Here is a 21,891-nt window from a genome sequence, read left to right as displayed (position 1 = left end):
CAGTTTTGGCCTCCGTCTCAGCAAGGAGATGCACAGGCTAATGTCCTTGCAACAGGAGCTTAGCCATCTAAGATGTGAGTGTTAAACTGGACCACAAGAGGCATCATGGGGTAAATTTATACCAGGTGCAGATGACCTTCCCTACAGAACCCCTGGGAGTTAAGATCAGCAGAGGGTCCCTCTTAGTTGTTCCAGAGGTTTATGGGTGTGTAGCAGCCCAAGAGAAGACATTATCAGTGGCCGCCCCTAAACTGTGGACCTCTGGCCCCACAGAGGCATATCTGCTGTCTTCATTATACAACTTTTAGTGAATGCTGAAGATGCACCTCTTTACCCTGGCTTTTGACACCTGAGATGTATATTTTTAGGACCCACCTTGTTTCTGTGATTGCAAGTTGATTTACACTGTTTCTAACATTGTATTTTAATTGTAGCCCACCCTGGGACTTTAGGGTGAAAGGCAGGAAATTAATAATATCAATACTATTATTACTACTAATAATAATAATACATCACTATGGTGGAACAAATCCCATACTCATTCGAATTCTCCTTTTTACATTCATTTTAAAGGAAAAGAGACATCTCAAAAGTCTGGGCTTGGCAATCCTAACAGAGAACTGAAAGCAGCAGTCCCAAATCCATTCCTGAACCCTATTTTATAGGCCAGGGGAGGCAACGGGGTCCAAGCTGTGTTCCAACATTTGTTCTTTGGAAACAAACCTTATGATAATATTAGGCTTTATGGTAACTGTTTCAGCTCTTTGCCATTGCTGGTTTAACAATCTGCTGTGTTGATTTTGCCATTTTTAAGGTGATATAAATGGCAATAAAATAAGTAATGCTTCCCATGTAACACTGCAAAATGCCAAGGTCATTGAGGACAACGTTCTGAGGAAAGGCAGCTGTTTCTAATGGACCGTTACTCAAAGTCAGATTTTGGCTAATCATGGCAGAATCCTTGGCTATTTTGTTCTGGCAGCCAATGCAGCTCTGCTCTGTGTGTGTGTGTGTGTGTGTGTGTGTGTGTGTGTGTGTGTACTGATTAGCATTAAGTTCAGTAAAGTGGGTGGGCAGGATGGGCAGAGAGGAAGGGGGAAGCGATAGCTTCTGGCTCAAAAGCTGAGCAGGGCTGACCATTCCCAACCAAGTTCACAGGCAGATTTTGTTTTCATTGGAAGGCAACTGTTGATCTCCATTAGAAAATACTACAGTGGTACCTCTGGATGCGAACGAGATCCATTCCGGAGCCCCGTTCGCATCCTGAAGTGAAAGCAACCCGTGTCTGCGTGTGCGCAGGTTGTGATTCGCCACTTCCACGCATGCGCGTGACATCATTTTGAGTGTCTCTGCATGAGTGAGCGGCAAAACCCGGAAGTAACACGCTCCGTTACTTCCAGGTCGCTGTGGAGCATAACCTGAAAACGCTCAACCTGAAGCACATTTAACCCGAGGTATGACTGTACTTCCATGAATCCTGTATTGCTCCAATTGGAAAAAAACAAAGTGTTTATATGTAATGGAACAGTGTTGTTGTTGTTTTAACCAGGCTCTTCAGTGCATTGAATGTCTTTGGCATGTGCACAAGAGGCCCATCAATGCAGTACTTTCTTAAAGGTGCCTAGAGCAAAATGTGGAAGCCACTCTGACTACCACAATTCATAATGCGTCGGGATGGGGAGGTGCAACAGAGGAAGCCACTGGCCCATATGGTTCAGCATTGCTGACACTGAGTGGCAGCAGTTCTCCAGGGTCTCAGACAAAGATATTTTCCAAAGCTACCTACAGATGCCAGGGATTGAGCCAGAGACTTCTTGCATGAAAAGTAGGTGCCCTACTACGAAAACAATGGGACAGTATGGTCAAGCTCAGGGCCATCTGTGGTGCTGCAGTTCCTTCTTTTCTCTGTGTATCCCGCTTACTGCTTCCAGGAAACTTGAGGCTTTCTTAGACGTTTTAGAGTTTCTTCTCAACCACCACTATTATCAGTGTCATGGGATGGTCTGCTGCAGCCCTGTGCATAACCCTGTGTAAACAGGCCTGTTTGCACCAGTGACTGCTATCTGAATGTTCTTGGCGGCAGCCTACCCCACACCCATTCCTCCAATCTGTTCAAATGAAGGGAATTGTATTGTATATTGTAAACACCCTAGCAAGAGAACAGATCTCATATGCACACAACAAAGAGAGAGACATTAAACAGCAGCCAAGAAGTATACAAAACAAAAGGCTTCCTCTCATATTTTTGACCTAAATGAGGCTCCATACGCAGGGAGCAGCATGGGTTATATGTCCGTGCATCAGAGAAATACCAATTTGTCTATCTTGTGGCGACGGCAGCAGCAGGAATGCTGGGCAGCTTCACACAGTGGAATCAAGGAGCCTCCATTTTAATTCCCCATAATGTTCCCAATGTACTGTAGGTCCAGGGCATTCTGGGAAATGAAAATGGCAGCCCATTTCCCCTGAAAAGGGGGAAATTCTAGCAAATTAACATGGTGATTCCCAGATCCAGGACGGGCCTCAGTGGTGGGTTTTGTCAGGTTGCTAGGGCAAACCATGTCCACATTCCCCAAAGGAAACTGCTGGTTCTGCCCCCCCCCCCACCCATACTAGAAAGGGACTCTAGCATGGAGGGTAGCAGGGCTTCAATCTTTTGCCTCTCATTATGGTCCTGATCCAGCATTCATGAAAAAATGGTGTTCAGTGGCAGCTGTGATTGCCACTGCTGCCAGGAACATACCTCCTAGACTCTGCTGAGTTTCAGTTAGAGTACTCATTCATGCACATGCAGTCAAAGTGCTTGTTCACATTTTCAAATATTTTATATACACAAAGAGCTGGAACCCATGCTCCAGGCTGATTGCTCAGAGAGATCTTAAGCTGCCAAGATGGCAGAACTTATGATGGCCAAGAAGGTGCAAGTAATATTTCTAGAGCACTGAGGCCTCTGTGCTCTCAGTCCAAACAGGTATGTTTCTTCTCCAGGGTGGAACTCTGGGAGAAAACATGGAAAACACACACACACACACACACACACCAGGTCTGGAAGCTTGAATAAGAACTTGGCTATGCATAGTACAAAGTGGTTAGCCTTTCAAGTCCACTGTCACAAAAAATCTCCACCCAGCCCTCCATCCTTGGATTAGCTTTGCACTTTGAGAAAGTTAATAAGGGATGAATGAATGGCTAAAAGCGTAGAGTTTGGACAATGATTTTTTCAATGGAAAAGATGTAAACCTGCTGACAGCACAAGGAAGGGGCTAGATTGTTTGCTGAGACAGCATTCAATCCACTGGTACGGTGGCAAGGCCAGGTTCACTGGGATGCACTGTGTGAGCTATCTTTATCTGATTATGATTAGCATGAATGTATGAATAACCTTTCACATAAGTCTCAAAAGTGGGGATAAAACATTGCCCTGCAGAATCCCATAGCATAACTGTCAGGGGGCTAACAAGCACTTTCCCAATGCTCAGTCCCATAGGTAAAATCAGAACACAACCTGTTCTTAATATATTCCCTCTTCTCTTGTATCCTTTTGGGCAATAATGCCTCCATGATGAGCTTATCCAAGCATGCTTACTTAGGTGCTTGTCAACAGGGCCTGCCTGCCCATGAGGTATGTTGAGGCAGCTGCTTCAGGTGGCCAAAGTTCATGAATAAATGTAGTTAAATGGCCATTCTCCTGCACTGCTGTTGTGGCAACAGCCTCTAATGTCTAGGCATCAACACTTGCAGCAAACATCAGCTCATACTCATTTCGTTTTCTTGGCTTTATGGGTTGCAAACAGATATGTACAAATGTCTGCCTGAATAGCATTTCCTGCCAGACTCACTCAACTTGGACATTTTTGCCTACAGACAATATTCAACTAAATCAAAGAGCTAGTGCATGGATTAGCTCAAGCACAATGGGACTTTCCCTTCTTCTCACCCCACATGCACCCTATGCGATCCATGAATCTCCTTTTAAGGTTGAGGGAGCCCCCAGAACAGATAAAGGGGGCATGGGAGGAGGAGAGGGGGGTGACATTCTGTTGTGCAAGGAGAAATCAACAAACCCAAGGAGGTTGAGACAGCCAGCAGATCAGGATGGACTAGCACTTTGCTCAGAGTTATTTTACTCCCAGTAATTCACTAAAAGCACACCAAAAAGTTTGATGCTTTAAAATTTACTGCAGATTTTGCTGGAAGCATCAACCTGCTTGTTACCAGGAAATTTAGTCCATTTTGTCACTTGCACGTATGCAGAAAAATCTAACCCATTCCAGCATTTGTGCAAGAAATGGGGAAGCTTTGGCTGCCATGAACAGGCAATTCAAAATTCAGAGAGGATAATAAACTATCTTGTTTCCAATTTATTTGATATACCCAGGCAAAGGCATAAGGGAGCTAATATATAATTATTACTGTCAGGGGTTCAGGAGCAGAAGGGACGGATGGAGAGGAATCGGAGGGAGAAGTTAGCGACGATAGCCGACCAAGGTCCCTAAGTCTCTCCAGCGAATCGGAGGATTCACAGAAAGGGGCTCCCGTGGGCAGAGCTGGGGGGTTGCCAAGAGGGGCACCTCAGGAAGGAGGGAACAGAGGGGATTCAGAGAGCAGCAGCTGGAGATCCGGACCAGCTACGCCACCAGAGAGCAGCAGGGGGGAGGAGTTCCAGGCACCAGCGACAGGCAGCTCTCCGGCAGCAGCCACGCCTGCGTCGGAGAGCGAGGAAACGGTAGAGAGGAGGGTCGGAGACAGCGCGCGCGCGCCAAGTTCAAATGTAACAGAGGGAGGCGCAATGAGCAGCCCGGAAAGGGAGCCAGGTCCTAAAGCCCGCCGAAGGGAGGGGGAGGAATCCGAAGGGTCCGCATCCGAGGCATCCAGGAAGGAAGGAACCCCGGGGGGTGGTAGGACCCAGAGGCGAAAGGAGAGACGCAAAAGGTGGAGCAAGGCTAGGGTCTTGAACTGGTGTACAGGAGGCGGAGATTCAGATGGGACTTCGCCGATCTAGGGAATAGACGTAGAGACGCACGCTAAGATTTGGAAATGGAAACTATACTTCAATAAAGACTTTATACCGTTCTACCGGCTAGCGTTGGTCCTTTGTGAGCCGGGACCTAGAGGCAGTCTCTGACAGTAAGTCCCATCTCACAAAGTTTTCATCAGTTCTCTTTGACTCAAGCGGCGTGTGGGGAGCGAAGCAGGGAGGAAAGAGGACTGGTGCCTTGGGAGCTCACAAGAGTCAAGCGACATGTCTACTGAAGAGCAAATTGCTTCCCTGCAAGAAGCGGTAACGCAGCTCAGCGCAGAGATACTCGCCTCCAGGAAAAGAGAGGATGAAGCGGCTGCTGCATGCCGAGATCTCCAAGCCAGGTTGGACGTGCTTACTAAGCAGGCACAAACGGGGTCCAGATCCGAGGGGATCGGGTTGGGGAGGAGAGGAGGCAGCATTGTATCTCACTTCGATGGGAATTTACAGCAGTACCCCAATTTCCGAGCAGACGTGCAGTTTGCGCTGAAACTGCTGGAAAAAGAGTTTAGAGATGAGCAGGAAAAAGTGGGGTTTATCTTGTCTCATTTGCATGGAGACGCGAAAGCATGTCTGCGCAATCTGTGGAGAGATATGGACCCAGCGCTCCAGAGTTCAGCTGCATTCATTAAAGCGATGGATTCTTGCTTTCTATCGAAAATAGACATTGACATTGCCCGTAAGGACATATTTGGGCTGAGACAAGGGAAAGCCAGCGTGAGGCAGTATCACTCCCGCTTTTTTGCATTGGTCAATGCCTTGGGGTGGGACAAGGATTCCCCCCCCGTTAGAGATCTTTATTGGGAAGGATTGAACCCCCAAATCAAGGATGAGATAGCGCGGGGGGAGAGACCCAAAAGCACCCAGGAAGTGGTGGACAGATCGCTCGCAGTGGGGGTGAGGCTGGAGGACCGCCCATGGGACAGAGAAGAAGGGCGTTGGGGACGCACACCAGCCAGAGCGCCCTCCCTCTTGCCCAGGGATGTCGCGCGTGCGCAATCAACGCCTCCGCAAGCAGGGGGGGAGGAGCCAATGGAGATCGGCGGTGCTAGAGCTCAATCAGCCACCAGAGCCTTAACACCGGGAGCAGTCAAAACAAAGCAGCCTAGAGGGAACAGGAAGTGTTACATCTGTGAAAGTCCTAAGCACATGGCGAAAGAGTGTCCCCAGAGGCTCCACAAGCACACTGCAGCTTCAATGACAGTAATGGGAGCAACTCAGCAAAGTGAACCACAGCAGGGAAACGAAGGAGTCTGGCTGGAAACAGAAGCACTGGGGGCCAGCCAGGCGAGTCAGTAAAGAAGTCCCCAGAGATTTTGAAGCCCACGGATCCCCTCCCGCCCAAACCAGTGGTGCAGCTCACCGCATCGCTCCAGCTGCCCAGTGGTCTCACTTTAGAAGTGCCGATTACGATTGACTCTGGCAGTAATGCGGACTTTATCGCACTGGAATTCCTTCAACAACACAACATAGCGCTACTGCCAGCCACACTGCCCCTGAACGTTGTCACAGTGGATGGCAGGGAACTGCTAGGGGGGCAGGTGGTACAGCAGACACCACCTATGGTGATGCAAATTGGGAATCACCGAGAAATAATCAGCTTCAACGTCACCCAATTGTCGGACACGCCAGTAGTTCTGGGAATGAGTTGGCTACACAGGCACAGCCCAGCATTGGCATGGTACCAACGCCAACTGACTTTTGGCTCCTCCTACTGTGCGGAACACTGCATTCTGCCTAGACCAGAAGGGGAGGAGGATGACCCACAGTTACATTTGGGCACGCTGCAAGCAGTACCTCTCAAGTATTCTGAATTTTTGGAGGTGTTCTGCGAGAAGGAAGCGGACAAGCTACCCCCCCACAGACCCTATGACTGCAAGATTGATCTCCTGCCGGGGGCGACGCTGCCAACAGGGAAACTGTATTCCATGTCTGAGGATGAACTGCAGGAACTTAGGGAGTTCATAGACCACAATTTGAAGCGCGGGTTCATCCGGGAGTCGAAAGCTGTAGGGGGCAGCCCAGTATTCTTTGTGAAGAAGCGAGACACGCCCCAGAAGAGGCTTGTAGTGGACTTTCGAATTTTGAACTCGAAAACCAAGCCCTCGTCCTTCCCCATGCCCAAAATAGACGACCTGCTCGCGACGGTAAGGAAAGGACGCGTTTTCACCAAGTTGGATCTGCGAGGCGCGTACAACCTGATTCGTGTGCGGGAGGGCGACGAGTGGAAGACGGCCATGTTCACACCACTGGGCACCTACGAATACAGAGTTATGCCCTTCGGATTACAAAATGGCTCTCACTGTTTTCAAGCCTTTATGCATCACGTGTTGGCGGGACTCCTTTACAAGAAGTGCGTATGCTTCCTGGACGACATCCTGATATTTTCTGAGTCGCGAGAGGCGCACGAGAGGGATGTCAGGGAAGTTCTGCAGAGACTAAAGGAGCACAGGCTGTACGCCAAGCTGGAGAAGTGCCAGTTCGACGTGACGGAGGTGGATTTCCTGGGCTATAAACTGTCGGACAAGGGGCTCGCCATGGACAGCGCCAAGGTTCGCTCAGTATTGGACTGGAAAAGCCCGCGCAATCGGAAGGAAGTCCAGCGGTTTGTCGGCTTTGCCAACTTTTATCGCAAGTTCATCAAGGGGTTCGCTATGCAAACGGCGGCCATCACCGACACGCTCAGCTCCAAGAAGAAGAAGTTTCTCTGGACGGAGGAAGCGGAGCAGTCCTTTCAGAAACTCAAGCGTCTCTTCGCGTCCGAGGAGCAGCTGCTGCATGTGAATCCCAGCAGACCAATGAGGGTGGAGACAGACGCCTCAGACAGAGCCGTGGGAGCTGTACTGTTGCAACAAGACCAGCAGGGGGACTGGAGGCCGTGCGCCTTCTACTCAAGGAAGCTCAGCAAGTCGGAGCAGAATTACACCATCTGGGACAGGGAGTTGCTAGCCATCCATGCAGCGTTCAAGGCGTGGCGGCACTTCCTTATCGGAGCCAGACACACAGTGCAGGTCCGCACGGACCACAAGAATCTAGAGTACTGGCGCACGGCGAGGTTCCTGAATCAGAGGCACATTAGATGGGCAGAGTTCTTCGCGGACTTCGACTTCAAGATAGAGTACATCCCGGGTGACAACAACATCATGGCGGATGCCTTGTCCAGAAAGCCGCAATACCTCGAGGAGGAGGCACCGTCGGCAGCCAAGCACATTTTCGCACCGGAAGCGTGGGCTTGCGCTTCGGCGACCGTGGATCTGGACGCCGTACGTCGAGCGTTGCAGGAGGACCCCTTCGCGCAAGCCAAGATGGAGGAGGTGCACAAGGGCACGGTGAAGGACGACGAGTTCCAGATCAGAGACGGGTTGCTCATCCGCAAGGGAGCACTCTACGTGCCGGGGAATGACCTCCGCGCGAGGGTGCTGCAGCAGCTACACGACGCCCCCACTGCCGGGCACTTTGGCAGAGAAAAGACTGTAGAACTAGTGACCAGAGACTTTTGGTGGCCCAAGATGCGGGGGGAAGTAGCGGATTACGTCTCGAGATGCGACACCTGCCAAAGAGCCAAGTCAGTGCACAAACCGCCGGCGGGATTGCTGGAACCGTTGCAGACGCCGTCTGAGCCGTGGGAACGGGTGGCCCTGGACTTTGTCACGGATCTGCCCAGTTCGAGGGGAAAGACGGCAGTGCTTGTGGTGGTGGACATGTTTACCAAGATGGCACACTTCATCCCGTGTGCGAAGGTGCCCACGGCAGAACAGACCGCCAGGCTGTTCATAGACCACGTGTTTAAGGTCCACGGTCTGCCACGATCTATTCTATCCGACCGGGGGCGGCAGTTCATCTCGAACTTCTGGCAAAAGTTGATGGGCATCCTGAACGTCAAGATCAATCTAGCGTCGGCGAGACACCCGCAGACCAACGGACAAGCGGAGAGGGTCAACGCCATCATGCAGCAGTACCTGAGATGCTACGCCAATCAGCAGCCTAACACGTGGGTGGACTACCTGCCCCTCGCAGAGTTCGCTTACAACAATACGAAGCACGTGTCGACGGGGGTGACGCCGTTCTTCGCCAACAACGGGAGGCATCCCAGAACCTTCCCAGGTTTAGAGAGAGTGGGGGAGGGGGAGCCGCAGGCAGCGGAAGACTTAGCGTCAGAGTTGCAGGAAGTCCACGAACAGCTTAGGAGGCAGTTGGAACTGGCCAAGCACGCATACAAACTGCAGGCTGACAGACACAGGAGAGTAGGGGAAGACATACAGGTGGGAGACTGGGTCTGGTTAGCAGCGCAAGCAGTGCCGACCAAATCGTTGGCCAAGAAGAAGCTAGGGCATAAGCAGCTAGGGCCTTACCAAGTCCAGGCACAGGTCAATCCAGTGGCCTTCCGGTTAGCGCTTCCGGAGGGTTCCAGAATGCATCCGGTGTTCCATAGATCGGTGCTCACGCCCTACAAAGCACCGCATAGATTTCAGGAGCCAGGCACAGCACCAGATCCGCCCAGAGAAGGACCCAGGGAAGGGGGGTCGCCAAGAGGGGAGCGCATCAACGAAGCCACAGAGATTTTAGACTCGAGATGGGGGGAAGAGGGAGTAGAATACCTTCTTGCCAGAGAGGATACCCCGGCCAGCGCCAACAGTTGGGTGCCGGGCTATGCCTTGGACGAGCCTCTTCTCAAGGAAGAGTTCCATGCCATTTTCCCACACAGGCCCATGCCAGCCGAGTATTTCGACGACTGGCTCTTCACACCCACACTTTCAGGCAGCACGTTCCTGGGGTTCGACTCGGACGAGGAGACGGCACCACACATACGCTCTCCGGAGGGTTCAACCTCGGGTTCTGCCTCAGACCGCTCCTATTGGTGGGATACTCAACCAGAGGAGCAGTGGCGCAGGAAGTGGCTGGGGGGTCCCTGGCAGGCATCACCCTCAGAGGGGAACGGGGGAGAGATGGACATGGACGTGTTGGGGGAGGACGTGGGATTTGAACACGAAGGCAGGGAGATGGAAGCAGAGGAGATCGACGTCGACGAGCGCACGGAGGAAGAGCCAGACCTGCCCGATGTGATGTACGACACGGGGGAAGAACTGTATCCGGCACTCACCCCCGCCACGACGGAGCACCCAGAACCCACACCGGAAGGAGGGGAGGGGGGAAGGGGGGGCTTCGAGGGGGGGATGGATGTCAGGGGTTCAGGAGCAGAAGGGACGGATGGAGAGGAATCGGAGGGAGAAGTTAGCGACGATAGCCGACCAAGGTCCCTAAGTCTCTCCAGCGAATCGGAGGATTCACAGAAAGGGGCTCCCGTGGGCAGAGCTGGGGGGTTGCCAAGAGGGGCACCTCAGGAAGGAGGGAACAGAGGGGATTCAGAGAGCAGCAGCTGGAGATCCGGACCAGCTACGCCACCAGAGAGCAGCAGGGGGGAGGAGTTCCAGGCACCAGCGACAGGCAGCTCTCCGGCAGCAGCCACGCCTGCGTCGGAGAGCGAGGAAACGGTAGAGAGGAGGGTCGGAGACAGCGCGCGCGCGCCAAGTTCAAATGTAACAGAGGGAGGCGCAATGAGCAGCCCGGAAAGGGAGCCAGGTCCTAAAGCCCGCCGAAGGGAGGGGGAGGAATCCGAAGGGTCCGCATCCGAGGCATCCAGGAAGGAAGGAACCCCGGGGGGTGGTAGGACCCAGAGGCGAAAGGAGAGACGCAAAAGGTGGAGCAAGGCTAGGGTCTTGAACTGGTGTACAGGAGGCGGAGATTCAGATGGGACTTCGCCGATCTAGGGAATAGACGTAGAGACGCACGCTAAGATTTGGAAATGGAAACTATACTTCAATAAAGACTTTATACCGTTCTACCGGCTAGCGTTGGTCCTTTGTGAGCCGGGACCTAGAGGCAGTCTCTGACAATTACTAACATCCCATTTCATCCAGAGCTGTTTTATTATTCTGATGGAGAAGACGATTAATTTGCAGTCTCACAGAAGGAGAGAACATAAAGTTTATGCCTGGTGTGTAAGTCCCTTGACTATAACTTCATATCATTTTTGTTTGTCAAACTCAATCTGTTAATTTTCTCTTCATTTCTAATTTTTTCAACCTTAAGTTCAGTTCTTTACATTACCACATAAGTGGAATATATACTTTTTAAATACAGTTTTTGCCTACTGTATACATTTTTTGCAAGCAATTTCCCCTAATATAATTAATTTTGTATGCTATTTTCACAAACATATGCACAAATATATGCAAATGTCCACTGATATATGAATTTCTATACACATTATTTGGTTGAAGAACTGAATCACAACATTCAGAGAATTTCAAAGAACAGCTACAGTTCATCTGTTAGTAAGTTCGCATTAAAATGAACAGAATTTCTCCCCCATTTCAATCATCTTGTGGATTTTGTCCATCATCCATGCAGCTGCAAGCGGATGGGCAACTGGAAGCAGGGAGGGGCACCAGAATTGATTTCCCCCTCCCCAGCTGCAGGGTACCAGCTGGTGTGATCAAGAATTCCTAGGTCAAGGATAAATTCAGATAGGAGGGTGAGATCACACCCACATTTAGCAGCCTCAGGTACTTGCAAAGGTGGCAATCACAGAAATTCCTTATACCAGGCTGTGATGTTTGCACATCTAGTCCAGTACAATGTGCTCTGACAGGCATCACTGAATCACAGAACTGTAGAATTGGAAGGGACCTAGGGGAGTTAGTACTCCAGATTCTCAAGTAGAGGTCTTTCCCATCACATGCCACCTGATTCTTTCAATGGAAGTACCATTGGACTATGTTCTACCACAAGACTTTGGTTTCTCCTGTCGCTGCACACATGACCCTTCCTCTGTCAAAATGAATTATAATATTCTAGGGAGACCCATGCGAGGAAACAGTCTCCCATACACATCGTTGATTCACATGTCCATCTGCTTTGTGGTTTAGATGTACTTAGCTCAGCGGTGGCCAAACTTGGCCCTCCAGCTGCTTTCGGACTACAATTCCCATCAGCCCTGACCACTAGTCCTGTTAGCTAGGGATGATTGGAATTGTAGTCCAAAAACAGCTGGAGGGGCATGTTTGGCCACGACTGACTTAGAATGTGCATCCTCATCAGAGGCAAATAGTTGTTAAATGCAACTGATGGTCCCGTATTTATAGCTGGATTGACGCCATTATTCTGAAAGGACAGATTATCTAGAGGGAAAGAACAACTAGACACCAACACAATCAGGATCAGAAGCAAGGAAGGGAGAGAGTGGCAAAGAAAAAATGACACCCCTGAAACCTCTGGAACAGATAAGCTATAAAGATGTTGCAGGGATTGAGTCCTAATATGATTATTTCCCTGCCGTCTGGGGATTAGCAATCTGTGGCCCACCACATGTTGTTGGACCAGAATGGCCAATTGTCAGGGATTGTGACCACATCTGGAGGGCCACAGGTTGTTAATACCCACTTTAGTTATTTCAATGCCACTGACTACGAATGTTTACACGGGTGATGCCTAAACTCATTTCTGAATAGAAAATTTAGAATCAATTTAGAAGCAGCAACTCTTTTACATTCTATCCTTTACTAGCAATATTCACAAGTGATGTTCCAGATGAAAAGGCATTCTTAGCATAATTTAAGAAAACACATTGAGAAGGAAATGGAAAGCCAGCCCTAAGCCTCTTCACACTGCATGTTTCTCCTCAAGGAAGGCTCCCCATCTTCACAGAAATTATAAAGGGGCAGATTCAAATTTGCACTAATTTCACTTTTAAATGATGCTAAAAATGAAGATCTGCTCAGGATACTATGTAATGTCAGTGCACAGCCCTTTAGCACGTGATGATTAAACCCCCTCGAGAAATGCTTGCTAATCATTTACATTACTAATGTATACTTAGCTTATAAGAGAAGAAAAATAAAAATAAAATTGAGCCTGATGGAATGGCTCACACAGCATTTAACACAGCTAATGCCTTTCTAAGATGCACTTAAGGCAATTTTTTTAAATAAAAAAATGTTTTTAGACATATACCAGAAACCCCAAAGCTGCTGCTTCCAAACATATTTCTATTAAAACACTAAAGTGCTGTCTGCCCTGCAGTTTTCTGAATACTTTAGGCAGTGATGTGCCTCAGATGATCTGCCTGCTACATTTCTGCCTATTTAATAAGTCCATTTTCTAGACACAAAATTAAATACATGGCTCACAAAACTTGGGGGCACCCCAGAACAAATGCTACATAAAGGAAGAGACCCATTAGGCACATTTATGTGCATTCATTGTCTGCATTTGCCAAACTTCTCTTGTGGTGTATTCATTTTAAGTTGCTGGTTAATAGCATTTTTCCAAGTTAACACAATTGTTGCAAGTCTTAAGAAGGGTGGGTTGTGTTTTTTTTAAAAGGAATGAGGCTGCTTCTGTGATGAACACAACTACACAGGTGTCACCTTCTCATAATTGATCTGTGGCATAAAAACTCACTATTACTGAGGTATCTCAGCCATATCAAAGCGAATGCATTCATTCATGTAGACCCAGAAATCTGGTGAATCTCCTCAAAATCCCAGAACTACTTTAGGAATAGGGATATGACACTAGCAAGGATACTCCCTCCTTTTGCAGAAAAATGGCCCACCATTTCATGAACACTTTTCCTTTCCTTATTAACTCATTTTTAAAAAGGCTCTTTAAAAGCTGTGTGCTGTACTTCTACAGTGCTGAGGAGCACATTTCCCTTGGTGACTTAATGATATTTTTTCTAAGTAGTATATACACTGTCTAAATCATTAACATCATCACAACATGCCATTCACAGTTCCCAAAATGCAAGTTTGCTTGTTAGCTCTGTTCTTTTTTGGCATAAAATTATTGTTTGGGAGAAGCTATAAAGCAGTAAGGACTAGATTTCTCAGAGCAAATAACTACTTTCTGGAATTCAAGTCATATTAGACAAACATTGGTAACAAGCCATAAGAATGAACACTCATAATAGTATGTCTATGTAATATATTAAACTGCGTGGCTGGATTCTTAACTTCACATTTTATAGCAACATAAGGAAATGTTAGGCTGTTTACTTCAAATGCTATCACCCTTACAAGCCTTGCTCATGTACTATAGCACGGTGTACCTCAATGATAAATGTGTGAGATTTTAATGTTATAAAGCCATTTGCTTATTTTCTTTTTTTGCTGAAATGCTGGCTGCACATGCTGTTTAAATGAAGCCAGTGGTCAGCTATATTATTTTCTTTCAGTCTGTTCAATTTTGCGGGTAATAAGGAAAAAAGAGAAGGCGAGTGTCTCCATAACCCCCAATAAATAAAAATTACTTACCCTTTTTGCCATTGGAAAGTCACCACTGGCAGTCTTGATGGGATGCCCTAGCTGGAACTGCAGGTATTAAGAGGCAACCCTGCTTTCTCCATTCTCTCACCTCCAACATCCAGTGCAAACAAGACAGGACTTGCCACAGAACCTACTTTGCCTTTTCTTTGCTCACCCCAGTGCTATATTCTAGTGCTACCACTAGCCCACTCAGCCCAATCCACCCATTTACATAACACTGCATGTGGAAAGAGGCACACATACCCAGGACACGGATTTGCATGACTGCTCCATGTAAACCAAAGAACATCCACAGTGGCTGGGAACAGTCCACGCACACCTGCATGCCGGTGTTTGCTCCATTGTGGCTCAAGTGAAGTTCGCCTTCTGAATTCACCATGAATCCCAAAATGTCTCCACTCTGGAGAGGCACCAGCACCCTACAAACTGCCCAGAACTCTTTCCGGTCAACCAAAGACTCTGGATTATAAGGAAGGTCGCTGGGCCTCAGGGTGCTGGGATCGCAAGTGGTCACCCCGTAAGAGAGTGTCCCAGTACGTGAAGTGTTGGATTTATTAATCTTGACAAATATGGTCTCATTGATTCTAAGGGGCCTGCTGGTGAAAACCAAAGTTCTTTCTTCTCGAGCATGCTCCAGGCGAGCCACTGTCTGGTCATCCAGGATTTTAATATGGGCTCCCCTGAGCTGATGGAAACGGAGGTCACTTTCAAGCTGGGATGGGAGGAGGTGGGAATGTTGAGAGTTGAGGGAATTCTGTGGAATGGGACACATGGCAGCCATGACATGGAAGTTCTCCTCCTGGAGGTTGAGGTCGCAAAGGCTCACAGACAGACGGGTGTCCTCAGTCTCCCTGCGTAGTGAAGGCCGCCGGATAGCCGTGAAGGATCTTGGACGGAGACAATCTGGAGCAATAATTTCACTGTCTGAAAATCAGAACAAGAGAGGGAAGAGATCACCTGAGGATAATGTGAACGTCTAGTTTACATTATCAGTTCCTCTATGAGCAATGCAAGCTTTTGCTGTTACCAGTGTGTTTCCCCTTCTACATGATAAAACAGTCAGATCACTCCATTTTCCAGTGAAAACATCTCTGTAAATATTTCAAGTACCATTTCAGGCAGACTCTCTCTGAGTCAGTATCAGATATTGAGGGTGGGGGGCAACACTTGGAAAAGTGAATCAGATGGTAAATAAGCAGGATCCATCAAGAAACCACTGGCAGATTGCTGGAGAGCCCTGAAAAGTTACGCTCTGTCGACATCTAGAATATGTTTCATGGTAAAAATGAAAAGGACAGCTGAGCAGGTATTTGTCTTTAACATTTTAGAAAGAGGAGGGTGAATCCACAGCTATGCTTGTCCAAACACATTCCCTTTCTTTCCAGCTGAGTGGGGAAAGCGGAGTTATGCCATATAAAAGGATAACTGATTCACACAAAGTGGTCTTGCAAATGCATATCCAAGATGAGAATAATGGCTCTAACTCCACTCAGAAGTTGTGAGAAATGCCTAGTTTACTGGTGACTAGTTTACAGTGTTGATGTACTCTTAAATTTACTGCTGTCCTTAGGCTGAAATCCTATACTACCTGGGAGTAAATTCCATGACACTCAATGCAACTTCCGGGGACATAGGGTTGAATCTAGACTTGATCCCACTTAAGAGTAGATCTGCTGAAATCAATGAGGGAATTTAGTCATGACTTACTTAATTCCAACTGATTTTAATGGGTCTACTCTAAGCAGGACTAAATTGCAGTCCAACCCAGTTTTTTAAATAGTATTTTACTGTATTTTTATTATAGTTTTTTGTTATTGTTATCAGTTCCATTTGGGTGCCACTGTGGCAGAGAGCACAACTCATTAATTTATAAAAGAAATGAATAAACATTTCAAATTCATTCATTCAGCAAAACTGAGTTAAGATTAGTAATGGAGAGTAATGGAGTGGGACTCAGTTGTGGGTAATATAAATCTCACTGACTCCAATAAGACAGTCATGATGAACGTCACATGTTATCTGGTCTGTGTTTTCCCCTCAATATACTTTAGACTGTATTTGTTCTACAGTTTAGTACCGAGGATAGTGAGGTTGGATCAGTATTTTATCTGGGTTTCTGGTAAAGTTTCCCATGCATTTTATCTACTTTTTATTTTTATTTTATCTTGTCATATTTTCAAAAGTAACAGAAAGCAGACAGCAAATCAGGAAAAACTAAATCATCACCATCATCCCATATTAGCACAGTAAAAACAACAAAAAGCACTACACACAGAATGCAATGAATTTTTTTTTTAAAAAAAGAAAATCATGGAAATATTTTTTGAACAGAACTTTTAAAATAACTCAGTTTTTTACTAGCTTCCTAAAACAATCAAAAGATAGAGCCTGGCAAATATTATATAACCAATGTGATGCTCTCCTGAAGTTGTTGGATACCTCCCACCAGCCAATGGCCAGGGATGATGGAAAGTGCTGTCCAATAACATACAGAGGGACCATTTCAGCCACAAGCAGAATTGCAATTGACATTCCACACCTTCAGGAGTACCAATCTGCTAGGTTCTATGTACATTGGTGGGTGTGGCATAGTTGTTGTGGGCGGAGCCATCTGAAGCTTTACCACAACCTTTACAATGGCCAACTCTACAATTCTATGATTCTATGACATCATTTATGACCCCTGCTTATTTGTGCAAGTAATATTTTCATTAGCGAAACCTCTTTTCTAGCCGTATGTTTTAATGAAGGGCAGGCATGACACTATTAACACCATCGTGCTATGACGTCAGTTGATTTGTGGGCTGCTCACTGATAGCACTTCCAGTCAGCAAGACACCTCACCAGGGTTGTTGTCTTGCCAGCTTTTTTGTTTCAGTGAAGTACTTCCCTTAGGACCACAAAAGTATGTCTCAAGTGAGTGCTGACAGGCAAGCCATCTGTCTTTGATTTGGTTTATAAAAAACATTTCAGCTGCAGGGCTTGTTCACGCTTATGGTTTACTCCTAAGGCTAAGTAATTAGTCTGTTGCTCACTATAAGCAGAAGTGTGAATGCAGCCATTCAAGGACAGCTGTCACAATCCCTTAGCAATTCCCCACCACCACCACCCCGGTATAAAGTTTGGATTAACCTGCCTTATCCAACTCACTGAAGTTGTCTGTGAAGCCTAAATTAGACATCATTCTAATTGAACAGTTAGCAGCCACATTCAGGTGTTGTTGCTTTTTTTAAAAAAAACAACCCAATACCAGGTCCATTTTCATGTGTAATGGCAGTGCCCAGTGAGGGTCAATTTAACCCCTTCTTCCTCAGCCAAACTCCACACACTTACGCTCTGCAATGAGCCTTAGGAGAGAGAAAGAAAAGCCTGCACTGGGGCTAATCACTCAAAGACCTGGTTTCCACATGTAGCAGCATGGAGTATTATTCTACTTCAAGTGTGGTGTGGGTGTGGGTGTGGGTGTGTGCGCGCGCACTATTTTTGAAAGATACTTTTTTAAACTCTCTTTATAAAGAAAATGGTAAATTATCAGGAACTGGGCTAGGTTGGGCTGATTTTTATCCTCATTGCACTAGCTGTATAATGGCAGGAATTTTAAACATGGGGAAACATTTAAAAGTTGTAGCCCTCACCTGTAACCTGAAGTTTAGAAACTTGGGTAAAGACTCGGTAATTAAAAGTTTAGAAATGAATTAAATTAAAGCAGCCCATTTTGTCAGCTCAGTGTTCTACAATCTCATTCCCATTTTATGAGGTAAGAAAGAGGTGATAGAAATCTTAAGAGAGTAGGATACATTCTACCACTTGATATGGCGATCACCTAGAAAAAGCATACTGTTGTCTACCCCACATCACATTCAGACAGTATTTGAGTTCTGAAGCACCATGCAGACAGGTTGCTAGAAGAAAGGACACCACTTCTCTGGTGCAAAATCCAATGCTAATGTAAAAATCACTGGAGCCACTGGCCTGGGCAAGGAGAGTTAAATCTCCCTTCTCCATGCACTGCAATCCCCATGAAAATTACAACTTCCCCCCAACACACTTTTCTTAACAACAACAACACATGGGGTTGCTAACCATGCAGTTATTCTAACACCCTGCATGACCCTCTGCCTGTGCTTGCAGTGCTCTGTATGCAAGGTGAGAATGGCAGGGCTCTGAGACAGTGGGACCTTTGCAGAAATGGAGCCATGACTGTGCCACTCTCTAAAACATTGTCCCTGTCTGGAACCAGTCCAGTTAACAAGAATGTATGGAGAAGCAAAGCAATCTTCTGCACTGAGATTATTCAAACAATGCCTCGGTAATGTAGATAAGACAATACAGCAGAACAAAAAAAGGCAGATGATGCAGGCAAATGTAACACCAGAATGTAGAAAGCCATGATTACTAGAAAGAAGCAAGGCAGAACTAACAGATTCAACAGCATTATTGGCACTTTGTGTCAGATCTGGTATAATGAGAACTATACAATTATTATAGAATAACCAGATTGACTGTGTAAAGGGCAACCACAAATATATTGATACTCAAGCATGGAGACATCTAAAGTACAAAACCTATCTGCTGACTGGGTGACTGTACTTTCTATAATAAATAACTGTAGAATACTTTCCATTTCATAACAGATACACCAGTTGCCAAAATGTTTGTGAGCACTTCTGATTATTTTTAATGGCACCAGGAAGGATTCAAACTGCTACTTCAAAGACGCAAGTTTTCCATGCCAATGTTCTAACTCAGGAGTCTTATTCTGCATCCAATGTCAACCCAAAGGGCATGTTCAGAATTTTCATGCTTCCTTCATGCCATTTGGCCAATTTGGCTGCATTTCAGGAACAAATAAATGAGTTTGCACATGTGCTTAAATGCTTTTCTGCAGATACCATCTGAGACTCTCAAAAGCATTCACTAGGAAGCACAAGAGAGATGGTCGGATGATTAACATTCATGGACATGAGCCAAGTGGCCCAGAATGTCTTCCTTGTAACAGGAGCAATTTAAGTGATACCAGTTTTTGCCCGAATAAGTGCTCATTTCCCAGGCAAACCTACTGCAAACGCACAAGTCAAAATTTGGAAACTATATTAAGATACGCACTTTTTGCATATGTATACAAATTATATTACAGGAAAGTAAAAAAAGAAAATGCTGAAGACCTAAGATGAATCATTTGCTAGTCTTATCTATTAATGTCAATTTAAATGTTCTTTGCATCAGGAACAGCTGCAAAGCAAATAGCTGAAACAGCAGCTCTAATCTGTAACTCTAGCTCCAAGGGCTGGTCGAAAGAAGAAGGGAACCAATGAAGGGCATCTATAGCTATCCATGCCAAATGATGCGTCTGAAAAGCTCAACTATTTGGTGAATTTGCATTGTATGTTGGGCTGATGAGTGCTTGAGAGAGAATCTTGGCAGGCCCAGCTGGTAACTTTTGTTCATCAGCGATACACATAAAATTATGTATACAGGAACTGCACTTGAAGCATGCTCGTGTTGTTACGGATTGATTGTACACACCAAAGCCTCTGCATGAGTGCTTGCTGGACAAGTTCACTTAAGCTTGCAAATTTCTTGCCCCCCAAACAGCCTATTTAGTCATCTTTCCTTCATGTTCAGATTGAATAACCTCACAGAAGTATTAAGAGGAAGGATGAAAATATGAGTTAGATTCATATTATATTAAATTCAACTTAATATAGGGGTTTCTCATGTTTGCCTTTTCTACCTTGTTCTCAGCCAAATGTTTCCACTTAGCTGTGTTTTCTAATCAGTATTTGTCACCATAATCAGTTATTTGTTCATCTGTATTTTACCTGATTGATTCCTGAAAAAAATTGCAAAAGGGAAGGAAACTGGGTTAAGCTTGTATTTTTAATATTTCTTGCTAATATGAACATGTAGTGAAAATATTTTGATTAATGTTTGATTCCTATTTAATATTCATATTTAATGTCCATATGATACCTGCCAGGGCTGTCACAAGTTCTCATTCTTTGTGGATAATCTCACACATTTTGGTTAACACAGACTGCGGTGTGAGAACATAAAGTGGTACCTCGGGTTACATAAACTTCAGGTTACATACGCTTCAGGTTACACACTCCACTAACATAGAAATAGTGCTTCAAATTAAGAATTTTGCTTCAGGGTGAGAACAGAAATCGTACAGTGGCAGCGCAGCAGCAGCAGGAGGCCCCATTAGCTAAAGTGGTGCTTCAGGTTAAGAACAGTTTCAGGTTAAAAACAGACCTCCAGAACAAATTAAGTACTTAACCCGAGGTACCACTGTATCTATAAAAAGCAACCTGTAACGTTATAAAGCTGCTTTCACCATGGTACAGTAAATATGGGCATGCAGCTGCAGTTCAGGTAGCCAGTGGATCTAAATGATCAAGTTCCTGCCCACTTGTCAAATAAAATAGTGTACTACTAAAACAAAACAAAACAGAAATATGCATTTATTTATTGGAATCTGTTGGGGTTGAGTAGGTCACTCTTTAGGGTCTTTAGGGTCGATGCCTACTTCCTTGCTACTCCCAGTGCCAATCTTTGTGTAGCTAGCTAAAAGGCACCTGGCCATTTCAAACCTCTAGCAGAAATATACAAAGGATGAAGAAGTGCAGAAGTGCAGGAAACCAAGAGGCAAATTGCTGTCGTTATGTCTTTTCTTATGTTTGTAACCTTTCAAGATGGAACTTGAGTAGAAGAAATATGGATTTCATCTACATCCATCCAGGCACTAACCAAACCCAGATCAGCTTAGCTTCAGCAAAATGGTGGCCTGCTGTGCCGTGAGACCATATCCGAGGCGACATACAGTTGAAGAAACTGTACTTCCAACCCCCATGCTCAAGATGAAAACATTTTGTAGCACTTGTCCAGTTTTTATCTTGAAAATGATGGAATGTATTCAAAACAGATGAAGATGCTTGATCTCATTTGTAGATCTAGTGATTAGAAAGAGCCACATGTGATCCAGGGATCTTGCTTCTCACCTGCTTGTAAATCCTACGCCCCCTCCTCTTATCCTCTTAACAAATATCAAATTCCACCTCAGGAGCTATGACTGATATAACTGGATGGACCACTCTTGCCTAATTTCCCATTTTGTGATATTTGTATTCCATTAAAAAAAGACAATGAACAGATATTTAAGTTTGTAAAAGTTTCTGCAAAGTTAGTTATATCAACATCTAGCATTATGCCTCCACCTTGTCACATGTGGAAGGGACATAAGCAAACTTGAAATGCACTCAATTTAATCTACATTCCTTTATTAGATTTAATTTTTTCCAGATCAGTGAGCTTATTCCATAAGCAATACCACATAGCCACTACCAGAAATATACAGGTAAACAAACAAGAAGAAAAAGCACATCACGTATTCACCGAACAACAGTACTTTGGAGGTGGAAATTTTTTTGGACTGTCACACCACTGCAATGCCTTTCTGGCTATCAAACCATGGGAAATCTCCAAAGTTGTAAAGCACAAATGAAATCAAGTGCGCACATTCTCAACTTTTGAATTGTT

At 45.9% G+C, this 21,891-nt stretch overlaps 1 protein-coding gene across 2 annotated transcripts in view; it reads right to left on the bottom strand.

Moving 5' to 3' along the window:
* NEURL1 (neuralized E3 ubiquitin protein ligase 1) overlaps window positions 1-21,891 on the bottom strand; it is a 134,164-nt gene that overhangs the window by 7,876 nt on the left and 104,397 nt on the right. For both annotated transcript variants that reach the window (XM_083616505.1, XM_083616506.1), the window contains exon 4: window positions 14,593-15,273. In XM_083616505.1, coding sequence (XP_083472631.1) covers window positions 14,593-15,273 — 681 coding nt within the window. The remainder of the gene's footprint in view (window positions 1-14,592; window positions 15,274-21,891) is intronic.

Source organism: Podarcis filfolensis (genome assembly GCF_964270895.1).
Source record: "Podarcis filfolensis genome assembly, chromosome: 5".
NCBI classification, from domain to species: Eukaryota; Metazoa; Chordata; class Lepidosauria; order Squamata; family Lacertidae; genus Podarcis; species Podarcis filfolensis.
Note: the sequence above shows the minus strand (reverse complement) of the source record. Positions and strands in the feature narration are given on the sequence as shown.